Source organism: Pantherophis guttatus, chromosome 2 (assembly GCF_059756535.1).
Source record: "Pantherophis guttatus breed Tessera chromosome 2, ASM5975653v1, whole genome shotgun sequence".
Classification (NCBI taxonomy): Eukaryota; Metazoa; Chordata; class Lepidosauria; order Squamata; family Colubridae; genus Pantherophis; species Pantherophis guttatus.
Genome location: NC_142064.1, coordinates 206,470,413 through 206,492,601, shown reverse-complemented (window position 1 = coordinate 206,492,601; position 22,189 = coordinate 206,470,413). Strand labels below are relative to the sequence as shown.

The following is a 22,189-nucleotide window of genomic DNA, read 5'->3' as shown; positions in this document are numbered from 1 at the left end:
TGACTTTTCTGACATATTTATACAAACACTTTATAGAAATTTGATTCAGAGGAGGAGAGTGCCACTATCTTTAGGGAATTTCCCTCATGATGTACAAGTTGATATCCAAGATGGCCATGAGAGTAAAAGCCAATTGTTCACAATGTACATAAAGCAAAAGATAGTAAAATGACATATAAAGGCCAATTCAGTATAAGGAAAAAAATACCAGCAGATCCTCCCTTAGTTTCAGGGTCCTGATGTTCAGCTGTTGGTTTTGGCTCAACAATCTATTTCAAATTGCTGGTGTCTTGCCAAACAAGCGTTTGTGCAGCTCGAGGGCAAGCTCTGGTTTTTCATGCAGAAGGTCCCCAGTTCAGCCCATACTTTCCTTCCAAGTGGGAAGGAAAATGTTTCCTGTCCAAAACTTGAAAAGCTTTTCCTGATCTTCAGTGTTATAGACCAGTGTCCGAACTGGGGCATTTCAAGAGAAAAAGCTGCTATCAGCTGCAGCTGAAATTGCAATTGACAATCTGCAGCCAGAGATTCTATTGTTTTTCTCACCTGGCTCTTATTCTTTCCCTAGCCTCATTAGCAGACTACAGGTAGTCCTCGACCTGCAACAGTTCATTTAGTGACCATTCAAAGTTACAACGGCACTAAAAAAAAGTGACATGACCGTTATTCTCGCTTAGGACCTTTGTAGCAGCCCCATGATCAGTGGTGGGTTCCAACCGGCTTTACTACCGGTTCTCTTCGTGCATGTGCTTCGTGCGTGATCGCCTCTGCTGTCTGCTATGTGGAAGCTGTGGCATTTTGGTCCCTAAAAGCTTGGACAGAAGATGTTTTCTAATTTTTATGTATCAGTAATAAAAGCCCAAATGGTTTTAAAAAAATAGTTGAGCTAGATTATCATAGCACAATTTCACTTAGCAATTTGTTCAAAACAAGTTTAGAAAATGTCAGTTATGCTTGCCACTGGATAGCAAATTGGCTAAATGACCTACTGATTCCTTCTGAAAATGACAGATTTCACAAATAAGTCTTATAAAAAGCCTGATTATTAGTAACCTTCTTTACTATGTCAGCTGAATTTCCTAGTTTATTTTTTAGCCTCTGGAGAAACATGCAGAATCCTAAAAATCAGGCCAATCAGGAAGCTTGCTCCCCTTCCTCCCCAGCTATATTGATTTATAAATGTTTTGCTAAGTAACCAAAAAAAACAACAACAAAAAAACACCAGTTGTTTCACTTTTGTGTAAATTCCTTTTTCAACAGGAAATGTAAACATTGCCAAAATACAATACATAAAACATCCCTTTCTTATTTTCCCCTAGTACTATTAATTAATTAATTGGTTTAGAATTGCAGAAGTAGTTTTGTGAAAAGGAGAAGGGATGTGTAAAATCTTTTCATTAAGGAGGAAAAAATATTTCCTAACTGGGTCATAGTTTTATTGGAACCAAGTAAAATGAATACAACTGAGCCTGCATATTTTCGCTCCCTAGAACAGTCTAATAGACCTTCAGGATTTCTATAGAATTTTATATCCTATCATCGAAGAACAGGTTTTGGATTTTTTTTCCTCATGGATCATGAATCTGTGTTAATTAACTCAACCATAATTAATTTAAAATACTTTCAGGAGAGAAGTTTTTTTTAAAAAAAAGGCTTGCTGAGATTAGTGCAGGGCTGTGCATACCCATTACTCTGCAAATGTTCTTGACTATACCTCCCATCATTCTCAGCCAACATGGCTATTGTAAATTGTTATCCAAAGCATTCAGAAAGTTTGGAGAAGGATGATCTGTTATAAAGGCAAAGCTAGATACATCTTTGGTTCCTCAAACCATTTCTGCTTACTGTCTGCATTCCAACAAATATTTGTTCAAACTTTCTCCTGCAGCGTGCGAATGTGTTCCCACACTGTTAACAAAACAGCTCTGCTAAATGTGGGGGGGTCTCACTATGATTTTAGGAATTTAAGAGCATTTTTTTTTATATGCTCTGTAAAGAACTTGCTCAGAAGGATAAAAGCAACAGGAGAAAAAATACAGGAAAACAGGCAGTCCCTGAAGTGCTGCCTCAGAGGGCATTAAATGTTTTATAATTGAAGAGGCAAGTAACAAACAAATAAAACAATAACAGAGTTGGAAGGGACCTTGGAGGTCTTCTAGTCCAGCCCCCTGCTCAAGCAGGAAAACCTACTGCACCATTTCAGACAAATGGTTATCCAATCTTTTCTTAAAAACTTCCAGTGTTGGAGCATTCACAACTTCTGGAGCCAAGTTATTCCACTCTATTAATTGTTCTAACTGTCAGGAAATTTCTCCTTAGCTCTAGGTTGCTTCTCTCCTTGATTACTAGCAGGAGAAAGGGGGGGATATTAAAACATCCTTCAGGAACCAGTCTTCCCATTGTGCCTAAGAAGATCTCCTATGTTTCAGGGGTATTCACTGGATGTGAAAAAAATGTGAAGACTGTGACTGAAAAATGTGGTTGAAGTTCCATTTTCTATATATATGAATTCCTTCAATCACATATTTACATCCACCATCTTGTTTTTTTTCCAATCACACCCCATTGACATTCCTGCTATGTTTCTTATTTGTGGTAGAAAACATACCTTACATTTTGGAAGAGAGTATGCTGTGCAGGGGCTCCCCAAGTGACACCATGAAATAAATTATAGGTTCATAACAGAATAACTGAGGAACCTTCCAGATATGGCTGAACTACAATTCTTGGCAAGCCTCTCTATTGGTCATTGTAATCCAGTGTATTAAGAGGGTCAGAGATTCCCCATTTCTGCTTATTGTTCTTAAATATTATGTATGAATTTTTTGAATTGAAAGACAAAAAGCAGAATGTGGAAGTAATGTATAGGATAAAGTAGCTCCTCTTTATTAAATTAAAGATAAATCATTTTTATTTAAAAAATAAAATTTATTTAGAAATCAATACTGTATTTTTCAGAGTATAAGACTCACCTTTTTCTCCCAAAAAGAGGATGAAAATCTGGGTGCTTCTTATACTCCGAATGTAGCCCCACCCAGCCTCGCAAACAGAGATTTCAGAGGCTGAAAGAAGCCTCTGAAAGAAGCTTCAGAAAAAAAGCCTCAGAAACGAAGCTTCAGAAAAAAAGCCTCTGAAAGGCTTTTATCTAAAACTAGCTGATAACCCGGCATTGCCCGGGTATTTATTTATCCCAATCCTGTATTAGACAGGAAAAGCCATCACTCACTGTGGTAAGAATTAGAGACCTAACTGCCCTGGCCAACAGCCTGGGAAAAATTCTACAGGGAACAGCCTTTAAGGTGATTATCTGCATTACCAAGCACTTCTCCCAACAATTTGCCCTCTTTGCTTGAAGCTGAGAGCCTGGGGGGTTCATTGTTTGTCTGTCTGTTTGTTTGTTTAAGAACCAATCCCCCTTACCAGAGGGAGCCCCCTTGTGGAGTACTGTGAAGACGTTACCATGGCAACTCCATTATGATGTACATTAGAAGCCATTTTAAGGCACAACAGACTGTATCTTAACAGAACCTGAATACAATATGCACACTATCACTGTCAAAAGTACTGTGATTTGACACTATAGATATAATTCATTCCTTTTCATTTCAGCAGGCCAGGCATTCCAGAGTTATGCTGGAACACACACACACACACACACACAGACACCCCCCCAAGGGGTGTTAGGGGTGTGTTACCTCCTCAGTATTTTTTTTCCAGAGAGTAAGTCATCTGGGTAGCAAGTTTGGTTAAAATTGCTAGAGGCGTTCCAGAATTATGCTGGAACACCCCAGGGGTATCTTACCGCCACAGTATTTGTTTCAAGAGAGCAAGTCATCTGTGTACCAAATTTGGTTGAAATTATTCGAACTGTTCCAGTGTTATGCTGGATCATATACATATATATACATACATAGATCCTTTTTTATATATATAGAAGATAATAATATGGCAAGCAACAAAAGAAGAATCAGTAAAGGTTCTAACTATGTTAACAAATCTGGAGAATGACAAATAACCAACAGATTGGAAGAGGTTAATCTACATACCAATACCAAAGAAAGGAGATTGTTCAGATCAGAGTACAGATAGTCCTTCAGAAAAAAAAGCCTCTGAAAGAAGCGTCAGAAAAAAAACCTCTGAAAGAAGCTACAGAAAAAAAGCCTCTTAAAGAAGCTTCAGAAAAAAAAACTTTTTTTTCTGAAGCTCTGTTTTGGAGGCTTTCAGAGGCAGAAAAGGTTTTTTTTCTGAAATAAAGTTTCAGAATTTTCAGAGGCAGAAAAAAAAAGCAAGGCACAGAGCTCACAACCAACCAACCTGTTGCTAAAATTCACCTCTGGGAACAGCTGATTGGGGGTATTCCGGGAGGCCGATCCACCCGCCAATCAGCGTTTTCCTTATTTTCCTCACCAAAAACGAAGGTGCATCTTATACTCTGAAAAATACGGTAATTGAAGGCAAAATAATCTTTTATTAGCAAGGATTTCTTTATTTTCTTTCTTTTTTGCTCAATTATTTATTTTTATGTATTTTTCATTATTATAAAGCTCAAGAAGCTTACAATCCACAGTTAAAATGCAAGAGAGTATGAGCGGATTAAACACTGCATGAAGGAGAATCAACCAAAAAACCCTCCATCGAACATTAATGCTATATACACGGAAGGCTGGATGAAGAAATAGGTGCTTTGTGAATTTCAGTAAGAAGACCATTCCGGACCAAAGTTGCTATTAGGGAGAACAGTTCTTAGCAGATGGTCCTTGCTATCATTAGTGGCATCATAGGACCAACATTTTCCTGCTGTTCCTTCTCTTAGCTATCGAGTTCAGAGACCTTCCTAAAACAGTGGAACTGGAAGAGAGTGCGGAACCAAATTCAGTTGTGACTACCTTCTCTGTCAATTGTACAAACACAAGCGATGTGCCTGATACATCCCTGAAAATCGTCGCCCCAGTTTCCTCTTTTTTCAACTTTCATATCTTATCTGCTGGCAACTATCAGGTAAACAATATAGGCCGCCAGCCTAATATATCTTGGAATAATTTTTGAGGAATAGTATTTGTATTGATGTATTGTATTGATAGCCAAAGAAATGCTAAGTGAAATGTGGCATTTTTCTAATAATTTACAAACAGTTTGGACTCTTACTACTAAGTGTTCCAGCTTCCTTCAACCCTTTGCACTCTGAAGTTTTCAGATTACAATTTGGAGAATCCCATAATGGGCTTGTGGTCCAACAAATCTGAGGGCTCAGGTTTGGGGGCAACTAGGAGAAAATATTGGGAAAGAGATTGTGGCTCTGTTGCTCTGATGCAGAACAGAAATGAATGGTGGATTTAGTAAATAATGCCTCTTCCAATGCTGAGAAGGTCTTAGGAGAGGCTCTATTTATGATGTTATCAGTGGATAGTGGTAATCTAAATAAGTACTTATTTACTTGTATTCATCCTCACTTTGGAACTCTCTTATGTTCAAAGTGCATGACGTAGTTCTTAATAGTATATTTTATGAATTAAGATATTTATCTATTTATTCATGTGAGGGTTTTTTTGATAGGTTCACTGATGACTACGGCATTTGACTGTTTTTTTTTTTACAATTCTTGGTTTTATATATTTTATATTCATTCTGTAAATCACTTTGCAGTACTTGATGAAGAGTGATGTGCACATTAACAGTAATCTCGAAGAACTGAAAGAATGAAATATAAGGTTAATAAAATCTTCATCATCCCAACACCATGTTACTGAGTTAGCAATAAATTGTCTAAGCTCTTAAACACAGCTGATGTTAAGAAATTATTGAGATCCAGGGTTGCTTTTGAAGTGGCTGACAGTCCAGGGGTGAAATCTACTTACTTTCCCTACCGATTCGGAAGTGCACATACCGCGTGCATGTGCTCACTCTGCGTGCGCATGGGTCACGTGCGTGCTTGGACCCTCTGTGCATGCACAAACCCTTCTGCACATGCGCAGAGGGTAAAAAACAGGTTACTTCCTGGTTTTAACCAGGAAGTAACAACAACCAGGCAGGTGGGTGGAGCCTCACGCTGCCGTCGCTACCGGTTCTCCGAATCACCCATTGCCATTGCTACTGGTTTGGTCAAACTGGTCCGAACTGGTAGCATTGCACCCCTATGACAGTCCTTTGGTGGAAATACCCTCAGAGATGTATAGGGGAGGGAAGAGGCTGGTGAATTTGTTCTAATGTAACTAGGTTCTAATGCTTACTTAAGAATCTCAGCAAGGTTTTTTCTTTTGATTCCCAGGTGAGACTTAGTCCCAGTGCTGGTCTAGATGCTAGAGTGGTGAATCTGTATGTCTTAATGTTCACTGCAAATTGTAGAGGAGAAACAAAAGATGCTCAACTCTTCGTTCAAGTTAATGAAACAAAGAGAATAGTGTGCAATGAAGGATATACTGAGATAGGTAAGAATACTGCAGCTTCCTTGATTAAGTTAGTTTTGGCACATTCGGCAAAAGATAAAAGTGCTTTAATTAATTAATTAATTAATTAATTATTTATTTATTTATTTATTTATTTCGAATTTATATACTGCACCTTCTCCCGAGGGACTCAGGGCGGTGTACAGCCAGCTAAAAACATACAATACAAACATTAAAAACAATTAAAAGGATATATATTAATTTGGCCCCAATTTAAAATGACAAACCAGTTAAAAATGTTTTTAAAAAATGTTATGTTAAGCCAGCCCGGCTTGCTGGAAAAAGAAAGTTTTAAGGGCATGGCAGAAGATTACATAAGATTATAGTGGAATTGGATGAGGTGGAGATTAGTCAGTAGTCAGTGGGATGCATTGAATTTTCCATCAACATGGAGCAGATCCTGATCAGCACAGGATAGCAAAATATTATTTTGACCAAGAAAGAAGAGAGAGTAGAGTAGTGGTAATAGAATAGCCCAAAAGGTCTCATAATCATGAAACGAGGGACTGTTCAACCTCAGCTTGCCCATGTTGCCAGGTTCAGTTCACTACTATGTTAGTTTCCCACCCATCTCTCTTATATCATAGGACGGTTGCGTATACAAGTTTCAGAGGATACTCGACCTGGAGAAACAATCTACACAACTGTCTTGAAGAGGCGGGGCACAGGCAAACTGACCGTAAGTGCAGTGGTTGGGAGAAAAAAAGCAGAAGTGTGCTTGAGAAAAGCTCTGTGATCACAAGGAAGGATAAATTGTTATCCACAAATGAGAGAAAAAATACCTGTGGATCATCTAAGATGAGGTGATCATCTGAGGGGAGCTGGCATTTTGAAGGGTGAGTCGGACAGGGTGAGACTCAGTGGCTGGGGTAACAAGTGGAGGGTATTATCTACTCTATAATCACCACATTGTCTTCCCATCCCACAGTTCACCGTTGAGAATTCTTCTTTACCTTTTGACATAACTTCAGAAGGAGTCCTGCAGGTACCTGCCACAGGTTTCACTCGTGAACAAGCTGGCAAGGTATGTGCTATTGTTTGCCTTGCACATATATCTGCTTAATATCCCAATGAAATAGTGGGAGTCCATTCAAGGCATGTTACTCCTTGGCTCTCTATCATATCCCAAACAATTCCAAGGAGAATTGCATGCCTGCAGGGAGCTTTCTGTTGTCTTCATCAGCATTTTGCCACTAGACTTTGATTTCCACATGTCTTGTCTCAGTTCTTTGGACCTTTCTAATTGTACAGTTCCTAATAGTTTCAGAGAATTATCTGTTTCTAAGGCTTCTGTAGAACCATAGGCTTATTCGTTGGGCCTCTTGGATTCAACTAACCTTTCCTGTATTGCCCCTGCAGACATTCTTTCTAAAAATTGTGGTCAAGGATGCTACCTCAAGAAGTTGTGAAGTGCCTCTGTCTATCCAGGTGAACCCTGTTTACCATAACAAAGTCAGTTTCAGGTGCGTTGGAGGAGGTGGGGATAAAGACATGGTGATATTTATATGTGCATGTTGGGTTGCCAGCAAATAGGTATGGCCCAAGACATCCTGCTCTCCCATTATATCCATTAAAGACATACATTACTATAGAATCCCTTGCAGCAAATAGCACAGAACTGGAATTATGTTATACAATAATTATCACTTCAGAGCTGGTCACATGAAATCCCACTTGATCCCACAGTACAATCTCAGAATCCTCTGTGATATTTACAGGTAGTCCTCAACTTACAAACACAATTGAACTCCAAATTGCCTCTGTTAAGCAAGACAGTTGTTAAGTGAATTTTGCCCCATTTTATGACCTTTTTTGCTATGTGTTGAGTGAATCACTTCAGTTGTTAAGTTAGTAACACGGTTGTTAAGTGAATCTGGCTTTCCCATTGACTTGGCTTGTCAGAAGGTCGCAAAAGGTGATCACATGACCCCACGACACTGCAACTATCATAAATACATGCTGGTTGCCAAGCAACCGAAGCTTGATCACGTGACCACGGGAATGTTGCAATGGCCGTAAGAATGAAAACTGGTCATAAATCACTTTTTTCAATGCCGTTGTAAATTTTAAAGGTTACTAAATAAATGGTTGTAAGTCGAAGATTACATGTATTGGAATTTGAAGATGCACTGCTCAAAATGATGCTTTGCTGGCACCTCTAAAATTTCTGTCTGCTCAATCATTCATGGCCTGAGGCAGGGCCACTTACTACTAATGGAAACCCCAGCACATGAGGAATCACCTAGTCTCCATCCATTGTACATGACTTATACCCTTCTCTGGGGAAAAAACTGGAAGAGCCAAAGCTTGAATCAAGTTGCACACTTCTGGAACTCCTGAGATGTTATGTTTTCTACTGAGATTTTTTGAAATCCCTGCCGTGTAGATCAAATTGTGGATCTAGAATGTATTGCAGAAAGGGGATGAGGAGATTTGATCCTCTTTCTATTGTCTTATATAAGAACAAGTTTCCTGTCTCTTCTACCTCATAGGTCTAGGACTCAGGGGTGGGCAATTGTGGCTCTTTTACAACCTGTGGACTTCAACTCCCAGAATTCCTGAGACAGCTTGTTGAAGTCCACAGGTTGTAAAAGAGCCACAATTGCCCACCTGGTCTAGGTCACATAGATTGAACAGACTGGAGTATGATCCATACTTGTAGCTCAACCAAACACCATTACATGAACCAAATATATTTGGAACTCTGAGGAAGACATGCATGGGGGCAGATTTACTTCAGGATATATCCTCGTCAATGTTTATATTTTTGGGCCCATGTAACCATATAACTAATTTTTTTACTTCAAGTAGGCAGAGTAAACAGTATTGCGCTTGATAGGCTTCTGACTCGGAAAGAGTTATTTACACTTTTGCCTTCATAATTCAGGGAATCATCAGTTGCATGTTCAATACTGGAAAATGTACCACCTTTGTCCAACGTCACACAGGTTCGAGCAAGTGGGGAATCTGTGCTCTACCAGATCATCTCCCCAAGAACAAACCTTTTCACCATTGAACCAGGTAATGAAAGCCCCAGGTAAGCCATAGCATCCACACCACCTCAGGAAGTCTCTAGTAGCTAGCTACGCTGATTTTCAATTCTCAGCCCTCTTGCCTTCAAGAGGCTGAGAATCATTCTTCCTTCATTATAGGGCAGGGATGTCAAACTCGATTTCATTGAGGGCCATATCAGGGTTGTGTTTGACCTTGGGGGCCGGGGTGGGCGTGGACAGGGTGGGCGTGGCCAGATTGATGTCACTCGTGTCGGGGTCATCTGTGGTGGCCTAAGTGGTCTGCCAGCAAAAACGGGCTCCTGAGCTCCATTTTCAGCCGTGACAGCCTCCTGCTGCCCTCTGCCAGTGAAAACGAAGCTCAGATGGGTCGCATGCAGCCCCCTGAGCTGTGTTTTCAGTGGCAGAGGGCGGCAGGAGACTGTTGCAGCTGAAAACAGAGTCTGGGAGGGCTGCTTGTGGTCCTTCTGAGCTCCGTTTTCACTGGCAGAGGCACCGTGGGCTGGTCCTTTGTTGTTTCTAGGATGGCCCTGCGGGCCAGATCTAAGTACCCCATGGGTTGGATCCAGCCCCTGGGCCTTGAGTTTGACACCCCTGTTATAGGGCTTCCAGGGGAGGTATGGTGAACTGAAAACAGCTCTGTAAAAGCAACAAAAGTAAAAACAAGTGGTAAGGACCAAGGAACCAAGTGAGTTTGGTTCCTTGGAACCTTTCCAGATAAGGAGAGGACAAGCTTGCCCATATGGCTGCTTCTCGCAAGGAGACTGGCAGTCTTCTGCGTTTGAGTACCAGGAATTGAAAAGATCAACCATCTTGCTTACAACCATGGAAGAGCTTTTAAAGGACACTAAGTTTCTAATTACTTTTGGAATTTGCCTACAAGTTCCTTACGACCACAAAATTGAACCTAAAATTTCCTTTGCTAAGCAAGACAGTTGTTGAGTTTTGCTGTATTTTATGACTTTTCTTGTCACTGTTGTTAGTCACTGCAATTGTTCAGTTAGTAACATGGTTGTTAAGTGAATCTGGCTTCCCATTGGCTTGTCCGAAGGTCACAAAATGTGATCACATGACCCCGCGATACTGCAACATTATAAATACATGCCAGTTGCCAAGCGTCCAAATTTTGATCACATGGAGATGTTGCAATGGTCATAATTGTAAAAAACCATAATCAGTCATTTTTTTCAGTACCATTGTAATTTTAAATGGTCATTAAATGAATGTCAGTCAAAGGACTATCTGCATTTATTATTCTAAAGCTACAGTATTAGAGACCTTTGGAATAACAGGTTTGAAGTCTTCATCAGGAAAATGTATCTTCAACTCTGAACAAAAGAAAAATTAACTACAAACTTAAGAGATTAAAGAATTTGAAACAAACAGCAAAAAGCTAAATAAGTTTTTGATCTACTGTAAGAAAGTTACTGTACAGATGGATTTTTATTTATTTATTTATTCAATTTATATGCTGCCCCTCTCCGAAGACCCAGTGCCGCTCACAATACACTCAAAAAATTACTATAAAAACACTTAAAAATTAAAAACCTTAAAGACATTAAAACCCATTCACACCATTCATGGCCGGATCTCGTCAGATCGCAAAGCGAGATCAACGGCCCCAGGCCTGCTGGAAAAGCCAGGTCTTCACCGCTTTTCGGAAGGCCAATAGGGTGGGGATGGTCCGGACCTTGGGAGGTAACTGGTTCCAGAGAGCTGGGGCAGCCACAGAAAAGGCCCTCCCTTGCGGGCCCGCCAGCCGGCATTGTTTAGCTGACGTGACCTGGAGGAGACCAACTCTGTGGGATCTTACTGGTTGCTGGGAGCTATGTGGTAGAAAGCGGTCTCGAAGATTAGGGGTCCAGATAAATTTGAAGTATTGACTTTTACTATAAGATTTTGGAATTAACTCTAAAAAATAACAACTTCTTGTAGGAAACAGTTGTTTTGATTATTGCAATTGGAAGTGAGATAAAAGATAAGTTATGATTTTAGAAACTAGATACTAGAGCAGAGGTGTCAAACTCGCGGCATCACATTGTCGTCATGTGACATATCACGACTTTTTTCCCCTTCGCTAAACCAGGGGTGGTTGTGACGTGTCTGGCCCGCGGGCCATGGCTTTGACACCCCTGCACTAGAGGGAACTAAAGATTTTAAGCAGGAGACAAACAGTACTGATGTCAATTAATACTGGGACTTACAATATGATACAAAACATTATAACTTCAGAAATATTAAAGGAGATCTTTGAAGAATAAATCCATCAGTTAGTAACTAGAGTATCAACAGTGTCAGTAACAATGTCTGCTTCTATAGGTAATTTGTGTCTAAAAGATGTTAATGAAGGAACAACAAATGTGATCAGAAATTTTATCTGATAAGACAAAGTACAGAATGTGGAACTACAAATGGCAGACCAAGAGAACAATTTAGAAAAGGACAGATGATGAGCCAAGGGAATGGCTTGAAAAATGTTTTCTTATTGGATCTACAAGAAATCTGTGTAATAGGATAAAAAAAGAATTGAAGAGAAATAAAATCCTATGACAGTATTCTATTGAATTAAGACTGCTAGAAATAAAAGGAAGGAATATAAAGTTGTTTATATAATCAAGGTTAAAATTATTTTTTGTAACGTTCTAGCAACTCTTTATGAGCTTATTAATGATACCAGGGTTGAAAACTTGATTTTTTAAATGAATTTGCATATAGCTAAGACAGTGGTGGGCTGCTGCCGGTTGTAACAACCGGTCCGCCCAGAACTGAAAATGTGAGTGCGCGCCTTCCGTGCATGCACGCAGCATTGAAAAACTGGTGATTATATGGGACGTGATAGCGGGTGGGCGGGGCCAGTCGCTGGTCGGAACTACCGGTTTGCCCAAACCGGTCTGAACCGGCAGCAGCCCACCACTGAGCTAAGGGATGGGATATGAGAAAAAGAGATATCTGTTTATAAACATTGAAGAGTTATTAAATTTGTTTATTGGTGTTAATTTATTTCTTTTCTTTTTCCTTATTATACAGGTAATCCTCGACTTACAACAGTTCATTTAGTGACCGTTCGAAGTTACAAGATCACTGAAAAAAAGTGACTTATTTCACATTTTGACCATTGTAGCATCCCTATGATCACATGATTTACATTCAGATGCTTGAAAACTGACTCACATGTAGTATGGTTGCAGTGTCCCAGAGTCATGTGATTGTCTGAGAAGCAAAGTCAATGAGGAAACCAGATTCAATTAAGAAGCGTGTTACTAATTTAACAGCGGCAATGATTCGCTTAACAAATGTGGCAAGAAAAGTCATAACATGGAGCAAAACAAATCACTTAACAAATTTCTTACTTAACAACATCAATTTTGGGCTCAATTGTGGTCGTAAATTGAGGACTACCTGCATTTTCTTTGCTTTTCTTCTTTCTTTTTATTTTTTACTCCACTTTTATTCTTACTTTCCATTCTCTTCTCTTTCTCAAGTTTAGTTTGTATATGTTTTTCCAACCGTAATTAAAATTCTTAATAAAATAATATTTTTTAAAATTATGCAGATACAGGCATCATCAGGACCACATACTACTTAGATCTGAAAAACAATCCAATCTTAGCCAACACCCAGTTGGAGGTGAAAGCTTACAATATGTTCAACCACGCTGATCATGCCATCATCATTGTCAACATTACTGTGAAACAGGAGAACTTGGAAGGACCCTTGTGTTCTCCTGCTGTGATTGTGTACGTCTCTGCAAAGGAAATTGTGGTAGCTTCAGCCAAGATAACATAGAGTACTAGAATCAATTTGAGGGTGTCTAACTTTCTGCATAGGGATGCATGTGTGGTAGATTAGGTGATTAGGAAGGCTACTATTTCTGAAGTGAGAAGTATAGGAGTTAGATTGCTGAGTGGGGAGAGAGTTTAGGATTAAGGTAAAGGTAAATAGATCCAGGTAAATTCCTTAATCAATTAAAGTTCATCATCTCCAAGAACTGTGGTGGTTTTGATTGTGTAATCCAACAAATCTGGAGGTCACACAAGTTTAATTAACTGTGGGCTAATGGTTTGGAGAAATCAGAACCCAAGGTACATATCTTTTGACCTCATAAACCAAAACTAAATTAGTGGCCCTGTTGGAAATCTTGAAGTTCTACCTTTTCTTTTAAAAGCAGTCTTTTAAGAGCAACTTCTGAAAATCAACGGGAGAGGAGAAAGTGGATATATTCTCTTTTTCTACCTTCTTGTTGTTTCTTCTTCTTCTTGTGATTAGTTTTATTTAATTCCAGGACTGAGGTTCCAGAGAACTTTTTAATTGGGAGCACCATATTGCCTCTGTCTTGCTATGATCCAGAGAACATCAGTAGCAGCTTGACGTACAATATAGTCAACCAGAACCCACCTTATGCCTTCAAAATGGATGGCCCAAATTTTCAGGTGAGTCTTTGGAGTGGAACATCAGTTGCTAGGTATATATCAGGGGAGGCTTGAATAAATTCGTCCACAACAATTCATATGAGCAGTACTGAAAATGTACATTTAAATGAAGAGTACATTTAGTACAAAGCTCAAAGAGACCTTGATTGGAGCTTTGGATCTTAGCTGACTAAGGATCCCTCTTTTGTAGAAGATGCCATAAGCTTTTCTGCCGTGGGTTAATAACTAAAGGTAACTTCTGACCTCTTTCTCCTGATCTTTCTATCCTGTGGACTGATAGGTAAATAGCAGTTTGGACTATGATTCAAAAAGTATGGCCGCTCGTAACTTTCCATACAAAGCTGACATTCTAGTGATAGATGAAGGAAGTCCTGCACAAACTAGTAAGTACCACATTGCTAAAAAGCACTATTCAAAGTTTGTCATTCCTAGATATTGATGAAATATCTATTGATGAAAGAAACCTGGAAGAATTCTAGAAGATATCTCTCCCAAATGTTTGGACCATGGCTGCATAAATAGCTATTTGAAATGTGTTGATAAAAATAAATTTAGAATGTTTATCACTGTTGTCTGACCTGGAGTAAAGTACTACTAATATGTAATTTTATGCAGAAAAGCAAAGCTAACTAATATACTATTGTGCAATTTCCTGCCCTTTGTATAAAACAAAAAACAAAATAAAAGTTTGTATCAGGGTAGTTGAAATTACAGACTAAATTACTAAAGAATATATTTTTTCCCAAATAAGGAGAATTATTTAAGCATGAGAAATAAAATTTGAATCGAGTTTCACATTTAGTGACTAATAGATCATATACTTTTCTTGACAAACATCTTCCTGTTTTCCTGGTCATTGTTCAGAGTCAAATGTTCATACTTTTTTTTCAGTACTATTGAAATAAAATAGGACAATTATTAGTTTGCCCAGAAGCAGTTATCAGCATTGTTAAGTGTGGGAGTTGAAAGAAGAGGCAGGACTCCAGCAAGTAACTTCAGCTTTTTATTTGCGGCTTGGAAAAACTTCTGCAGGGCTTTAAAGGGAGCTGTCCAGCAGCCTAGCCACTGACGTTGCTTTAATTTTCCCACCGTTTGAATGGACTAATGAGCGGCGAGTATGCTAATGTCCTGCTAAATCCGGACCTGAGTGAAGCCTATGCTCCAGGCTTCACTCTCTCTTTACATATTCAACAAGCATATTAATGTAAAGGCATCAAAGAGACTGAAAGAAGCAATTGAAAAACAGCAGTTGGTTGAGACTGATGGGAACCATGCATTGGTGCCTGACTGGAGACAATTGCTAAGTAAATTTGTGATAGGCAAACAACAGCTACATGTGATCTGTGTCCTTCCCCCATAGAAAGCAGATCAGTCGGAAAGCCCACGATAAACTACCAAGATGTATGTTTGATAAATCCATCAAAAAATTAATACAATTGAAATAATAAAATTATACCAAATGGGAAATGTTCAGAGGCTATTTAATACAACTGTGTTCTTCCTATATGTATTAGAATAAGCCTTTCCCCAATGGAACATAACTATTAATTTTAGGGTACAACACTTAAAATACATATACAAGTTGAGCAAATTTAGCAGAATGCCGGTATGTAAGAAAATCAAGTTGTTATACTAAGTTCTAACCATATTAAGCCAACATATGAATCATTCCTAAAGATATGCATACTCATCCTCTATGTTATGGTGCTTAGCCGTATTTGTCTATATAGGCCCACCTCATGGGTCTCTAGTGTGGATGCCAGAGTGGGAATGTGGCCACAGACATCTCATTTAATGGCTGCCAGGCTCCATATCTTTCCTGATCTTATTTTTATTTTTAGATTTCTTAAAAAACCAAGGTGGTTTGGTTCAGAACAAAACACCAGCCTCAAGCATTATCTTTGTTTCCAGCAGTGTTTCTGAACTTCACTATACACCCAGAGGCATTAGAAATGACAAATGATTTGGTAGCTAGAGCCAGTGTTTTGTTTGGCAGTATGCCCAGCTGCCCAGAAAAATAAGGACAGATGTAAGGTGAAATGGTAGAGATGGGGTCGCAGGAATTAACCTCTTTAGTTTGCCTTCCAGTAAATTGGCTTTTTCTCACTAGTTGCCCCATAGTAGCTATTTTATGAGAATGCTCATGGCAGATTTTAAAAATTCCTAATATATTATGGGTCCCAAAAGATTGGGGATCACAGGTCTATGCCCATTCATGTATAAAGTATGATTAAGGGCAAACTTTCCAGTGAAATGGACAGAAGAATGTTGAATTCTTCTCCATGTGACTTACATCCCAATATGCAGTGGTGGGATTCAGCCAGTTCGCACCTATTCAGGAGAACCAGTTGTTAACTTTCTAAGCAGTTCGGAGAACCAGTTGTTGGAAGAAATCTTATTTTGTTTTTTTCCACTTTACAGGGCTAATCCTGTAAGGAATGCAGGAAGGAAACATTCTGGTGTTGTTTCTAGCTTACTCTTTATTGCCCTGCTTACAGAAACTGCCTCTCTGCTTATCCCTTTATTACATTGTAACAGCTAAGGCAAAGCACCCATTGACATGAGTGATATTGAGTTGGCCACACCCACACAGTCACATGATCACTGAGCCATGCCTACCCAGCTGGTCATTAGGGCAGAGAACCGGTTGTTAAATTATTTGAATCCCACCACTGCCAATATATATATATAGGGAACTACAGAGATGGCCTTGAAGAAAACATGCAGTAACCATTAGCAAAACTTGAACTTAGTCCAGGAAGGCAGAAAAGTATGCCAAGGAAACCCAAGAGTAACTGTCTTTGATATAAGAGAGACAGAAGGAGAAATTCTGTCAGTCTTTTGTGTTATTATAGCTTATATAGAGTTCTAGTATTTCTTGTGGTCGATTCCTGACTGTGCCTTTAAGAACGGACAATAGCACTGTGAAAAGTACCTAGAAGGAGTTATCTCTGGGAGATAAGCAGATGATAGTTTCTCACTCATTTTCATCCCTGCTTTCCTCTAAAAATCAAATCACCCACTTGATTGGCAAACCTAGGGGTAAACCTTCAGATCTACATCCTTCATGTATTACTGTATTTGAGTTTTGCTTGCTGTCTGTAATTATGTAGATTACTTGCCAATTACAGTGTGCTTGCTGGAACTTTGTCATCATATAAGATTTCTGAGTTTCTTTCTCTATCTTGCAGCCACTGTTTCTGTGCTGGTGACAGTAAGACGAGTGAACGAATTCCCCCCAAAGTGCTCGAAATTGGAATTCCATGTACCAGAGAATACTGAGTATGGATACAGCATTGGCAATGTCAGTGGCTCTGATCAAGACTATCCATTCGACAACATTGAATACAGCATAATGGATGCGGATCCTAGAGTTTTCTACATTAATAGCCGTACAGGTAAGTTAATGGTGATCCTACATGGCAGGGCCTCCCCAGGCTTTATTTACTAAACAGCTTAAGGCAGTGGTGAAATCCAAATATTTTTATTACCGGTTCTGTGGGTGTGGCTTGGTGGGCATGGCTTGGTGGGCATGGCAGAGGAAGGATACTGCAAAATCTCCATTCCCACCCCACTCCAGGGGAAGGATACTGCAAAATCCCCATTCCCTCTCCATTCTTGGGGGAAGGATATTGCAAAATCTCCATTCCCACCCCACTCTGGTATTTGCTGGTTCTCTGAACTGCTCAAAATTTCCGCTACTGGTTTTCCAGAACCTGTCAGAACCTTTTGTATTTCACCCCTGACTTAAGGGTCTTCTTTCACTAATTGTTTCACCTGTCTGAAACTGACTCCATCAGGACTTCCTCAGGGGGAATACAACAATACACTGAGCTCCCATATTTAGAATCAAATTATGTTTAGCAACTGCATGAGGAAGGTAGGTTCCAAACTCTGTAAAGTATAAAATAGGCACTACCATATATTTTAGGTCAAACAATTCCTAAAGAAGAAAATGAAACTTACAAAAAATAATTAGTGAAAAGACAGAAAGCTTGTAGGGTTTTCTATTTTATTGGACAGAATGTCAAATAGCTTAATTACAAAAGAAAGAACAAGAAAGAAAGAAAGAAAGAAAGAAAGAAAGAAAGAAAGAAAGAAAGAAAGAAAGAAAGAAAGAAAGAAAAAGAGGGAGGGAGGGAGGGAGGGAGGGAGGAAGGAAGGAAGGAAAGGAAGGAAGGAAGGAAGGAAGGAAGGAAGGAAGGAAGGAAGGAAGGAAGGAAGGAAGATTGATTTTTGACCATTGTTCATGTTTCTTTCTCTCTCTCTCTGCTTTTGCCTGCCTTCCATCCCGGCTTTCCAGTTAAATGTTTTGATATTTTATATGTATAATAAATAAGCACCAACTATATTTTTGCTAGCTGAACTGTGTGGCATGTGGATATAGATACTGACAAGGAGCAGGCTCGGTCTGGATGCAGACTAAACTGGAAATCACCCAGAATAGTTTTTTTTATAAAATGTCACAGGTCAGCTGCATGTACTTTTGCCCCTGGATTATGAAGATCAGAAAGTGTATCATCTGGCTGTCATTCTAAAAGACCTGGAGAATGAAGCAGCTCGCGGCACTCAAAAGACAACGACATGTAATGTCACGATTTTCGTGACGGTAAGTTGAAAACAGAAGAGAGGCTACAGTATGTTGATACAGACAGAGCATTGACTAGCCACTGCCCTGCCCCAGCTGCACCATAAATTATATCCCCCAGATCAAGCAATTGATTAAGTGAGATGACTGGAGAACTCTGACTTGCATGCTGGATTCCCACCTCACTTGGTAGCTCCTGAAACTCTGCTGAACAATTCAGCAGCAGCAGCAGATGCCAGCTTTTGTGGGACATAATTATTGGTTATTGGGGTGGGGGGAGGAATGTGCATATGTCTATGGATATATATGTTTCAGGGGTGGGTTCTAAATTTTTTTACTACTGGTTCTGTGGGCGTGGCTTATTTTGTGGGCATGGCTTGGGTGGTGGTGGGTAATGTGACTTGGTGGGTGTAGGCAACTTTTTTTTTAAAAACTTTTAAAAGCATTTTTTCTACAACCTTAAGTGGTTGCAGAAAAAAATGCTTTCAGAAGCCTCTTGACGATCCCAGCTGAGCCGCGTGATCATCAGAGGCTTTTTTTTAACTTTTAAAAGCATTTTTTCGACCGAAGAGGTTGTAGAAAAAATGCTTTTAAAAGTAAAAAAAAAAAAAGCCTCTGATTAGGTGGGCGAGGTAAGCGAGGTGCGACCGGGCCGGGGATCAGGCCGGGGACTGGTTCGGGGGTGTGGCCAGCCAATGTTATTACCGGTTCTCCGAACTACTATAAATTTTTACTACCAGTTCTTGCGAACCGGTGCGAACCGAGAGCAACCCACCACTGGTATGTTTGAATAAAAACAATATTAAGGCTATTAAATGCTTTACGCGGCCTGGCCCTAAAAAAGAAAAACCCAAACAAGGCAACGTGTTCAGCTCTAACCTGTGTAGCAGCATGACTAAACGTCCCCCTCTAATTTTTAAAAGTGGGGAGTGCAGCCACTCTGTTCACAGAAAGGTTGGCCCATCTTGTGCTAGGAAAAGCTGAGCTTTGAACAGGCTCCTTTTCCTATGATTTACAATTACTCATCTGCTATGTGAGTAGTGGGGGCAATACGCAAATGTATCCTGTGTTATATATTTGTATCTTTCCACTTCTGCTCTTTAATAGGCTATACAGCAGGGGTGTCAAACTCAAGGGTGCTTAGATCTGGCCCACGGGGTCCCGTGAAAATAGTGAGGGACCGGCCCTCGATGCCTCTGCCAGCAAAAACAGAGCTCCGTTTTTGCTGGCAGACGGTTGGAGGAGGCTATCGCAGCTGAAAACAGAGCTCTGGAGCCCATTTTTGCTGGCAGAGCACTTGGGCCACCACAAGCGCCCCTGACACAAGTGACGTCAAGCTGGCCACACCCACCCCGGCCCCCTGAGGTCAAACACAACCCTGATGCGGCCCTCAATGAAATCAAGTTTGACATCCCTGCTATACGTTAATGTATTTTATTGGTTTTAAGTTATCACTCTTCTAAAATATCCATTTGTTAAGGACATTTGCAAGGAGAAACATGGCCTGTTGTCCTCCCTGTTGCTATAAAGATGCCTATCTATGGGTCCTTTCTGTCAGAAACCTTGAAAACAAAAATTGCACTGGCATAATTGTGTTTTTTTTTTTTTATTCAAGTGGGAGTAGAGAGCTGTATAGAGTAGCCAAATTGGTGCCTTCTAAATGCATCGGAGTCACTGCCCATTCTCTCACAATCCCTAGACCAATAGCTGTGCTGGTTGGGAATTGTTGCCAGAACATCTGAAATGTACAAAGTAGGATCATCTCTAAAAGCTTTGATTTTATAGCCCGGTATTTGCATGCAACTTTTAAAACTGCATACAATAGTAAATAGCAGCCATGAAACCTGCTTCAGATCCAGAGCACTGTAATACAAGAGAAAAGCAGGGTAGCCATTTTCCCTTTTGTTGCTCTGCTAACAAAAATAAGTTCTAAAACTTCTGCAAGGCCTGGATGGAGCAGGTTTTCACTGAGGGCAGTGGGTTGCGATCTTAATACCATATCCATCTATCAATGGGCTAGCAGGAATGCCTGCTAGCCCATTGAATACAGGTAGTCCTCAACCTACAACCACAGTTGAGTCCGAAATGTCTTTTGCTAAGCAAGACAGTTAAGTGAATTTTGCTCCATTTTACGACCTTTTGTGCACAGTTGCTAAGTGAATCACTGCAGTTGTTAAGTTAGTAACACGGTTGTTAAGTGACTTCACTGACTTTGCTTGTCAGTAAGTCGCAAAAGGTGATCACAGACCCCGGGACACTGCAACCATCATAAATAGGAACCAGTTGCCAACTGATCTGAATTTTGATCATGTGACCATGGGGATGCTGCAAACTGTCGTAAATGTGAAAAACAGTCATACTGTAAGTCAATTTTCTCAGTGCCATTGTAACTTCAAATGGTCACTAAACGGATGGTAGTAAGTCAAGGACTACCTGTGTTGTAATCTCATCTGGCAAATAACCAACTGCAGAAAGTCATACTTTTCCAGCCCAAAATCACTTCTACAAGTATCTGCTTTATGCTATTATTTAGTCTTATTTGATTTGTGTAGATTTACATAGCTAAGCTATGCTGGCTGGAGAATTCTGGGAGTTGAAGTCCACAAGTCTTAAAGCTGCCAAGTTTGAAGACCTCTGGTGTAGAATTGCACTTATACACATGTTGCAATAGCTTAATTCCCTTTGTGGCAACAGGGGAAGCCTGAGGCCTAGAAATCTTTCTTGCTTGGAGGCTTGTGTTTTGGAAAGCCTCTGATCATTACACAAGGAAGAGAATGTTTGGAAACCTGTGAGCTGTCTACCATGAAACCTGGTATCTTTTTTATCCCCAGGATGTGAACGATCATCCTCCTACGTGTAAAGAATCATTTTTGATGCGTTCCATATATTCCACTGCAGCCAGAGACGTAACCAATATTAATTGTGAAGATAAAGACACGGGAACCAAACTGACCTACAACATTGTTCGCGGTATGGAATGGGTTGCAAATTGCCGGGACCTGTTTAAATAAATTAAAAGTTATTCGTACCAGGGTCTTCTTTTGGACCTGGAAAAAGAAGGAATAAGCTGAACTTGAAACAGGGAAAAAGTTGGAGAATAGAAGCTCACCAGTGAGGGCTGTTACTGCTGCTACTTATAAAATGATTCAATAATTAAATTGCAGGAAAAGTGGATTTAGCAAGATGGACCCAGTTAGTGCTGGATAGCAATGATAGAGGGAATGTGCTGGAAATAAAGCATATTTTTTCATAGGGATGCTCTCCAGGTAGGGATGTCATCCAGCTGGTTCAATCCAGTTTCTGCAAAATGATTGTTAACCATTTTTGTCCCCTGAGATCTGGAAGGCTATGCCTTTCCTCATTTTGCCTTAATTGCCCTAGACCAGTGATGGCGAACCTTTTTGGCACCGAGTGCCCAAACCGGAACGTATGTGCATGTGTGTGCATGTGCCAGAGTGCTGGAAACCCGAAGACCAGCTGGCTGGCTCATGCATGCCTGGCTTTTGGCCATTTTTGGTCATTTTTCAGGCCACTTTCAGGCCGTTTTTGGCCCAAAAAATGGCCCCGAAACAGCCTGTTTTTCAGGCCTTTTTCTGGTCATTTTTCTGGCCGTTTTCAGGCACTCCGGCAGCCGCGAAGACCAGTTGAAAACCAGAAGAACAGCTGACAACGGTGCATGTGCCCACAGGGAGGGCTCTGCATGCCACCTCTGGCACGTGT

General features: G+C 40.1%; 1 protein-coding gene across 2 annotated transcripts in view; it reads left to right on the top strand.

Moving 5' to 3' along the window:
* Positions 1–22,189, top strand: part of CDHR4 (cadherin related family member 4) — a 37,650-nt gene that overhangs the window by 4,715 nt on the left and 10,746 nt on the right. Inside the window, exons 1-13 of one of the 2 annotated variants that reach the window (XM_087887669.1) lie at positions 3,521–3,717; positions 4,811–4,995; positions 6,263–6,422; positions 7,028–7,119; positions 7,369–7,464; positions 7,800–7,903; positions 9,328–9,461; positions 13,005–13,188; positions 13,734–13,881; positions 14,162–14,264; positions 17,073–17,279; positions 18,351–18,490; positions 21,301–21,439. In XM_087887669.1, coding sequence (XP_087743795.1) covers positions 6,320–6,422; positions 7,028–7,119; positions 7,369–7,464; positions 7,800–7,903; positions 9,328–9,461; positions 13,005–13,188; positions 13,734–13,881; positions 14,162–14,264; positions 17,073–17,279; positions 18,351–18,490; positions 21,301–21,439 — 1,450 coding nt within the window. In that variant the 5' untranslated portion in view covers positions 3,521–3,717; positions 4,811–4,995; positions 6,263–6,319. Of the gene's footprint in view, positions 1–3,520; positions 3,718–4,810; positions 4,996–6,262; positions 6,423–7,027; positions 7,120–7,368; positions 7,465–7,799; positions 7,904–9,327; positions 9,462–13,004; positions 13,189–13,733; positions 13,882–14,161; positions 14,265–17,072; positions 17,280–18,350; positions 18,491–21,300; positions 21,440–22,189 lie in introns of those variants that run through there. The other variant, XM_034441345.3, reaches the window with a different exon arrangement.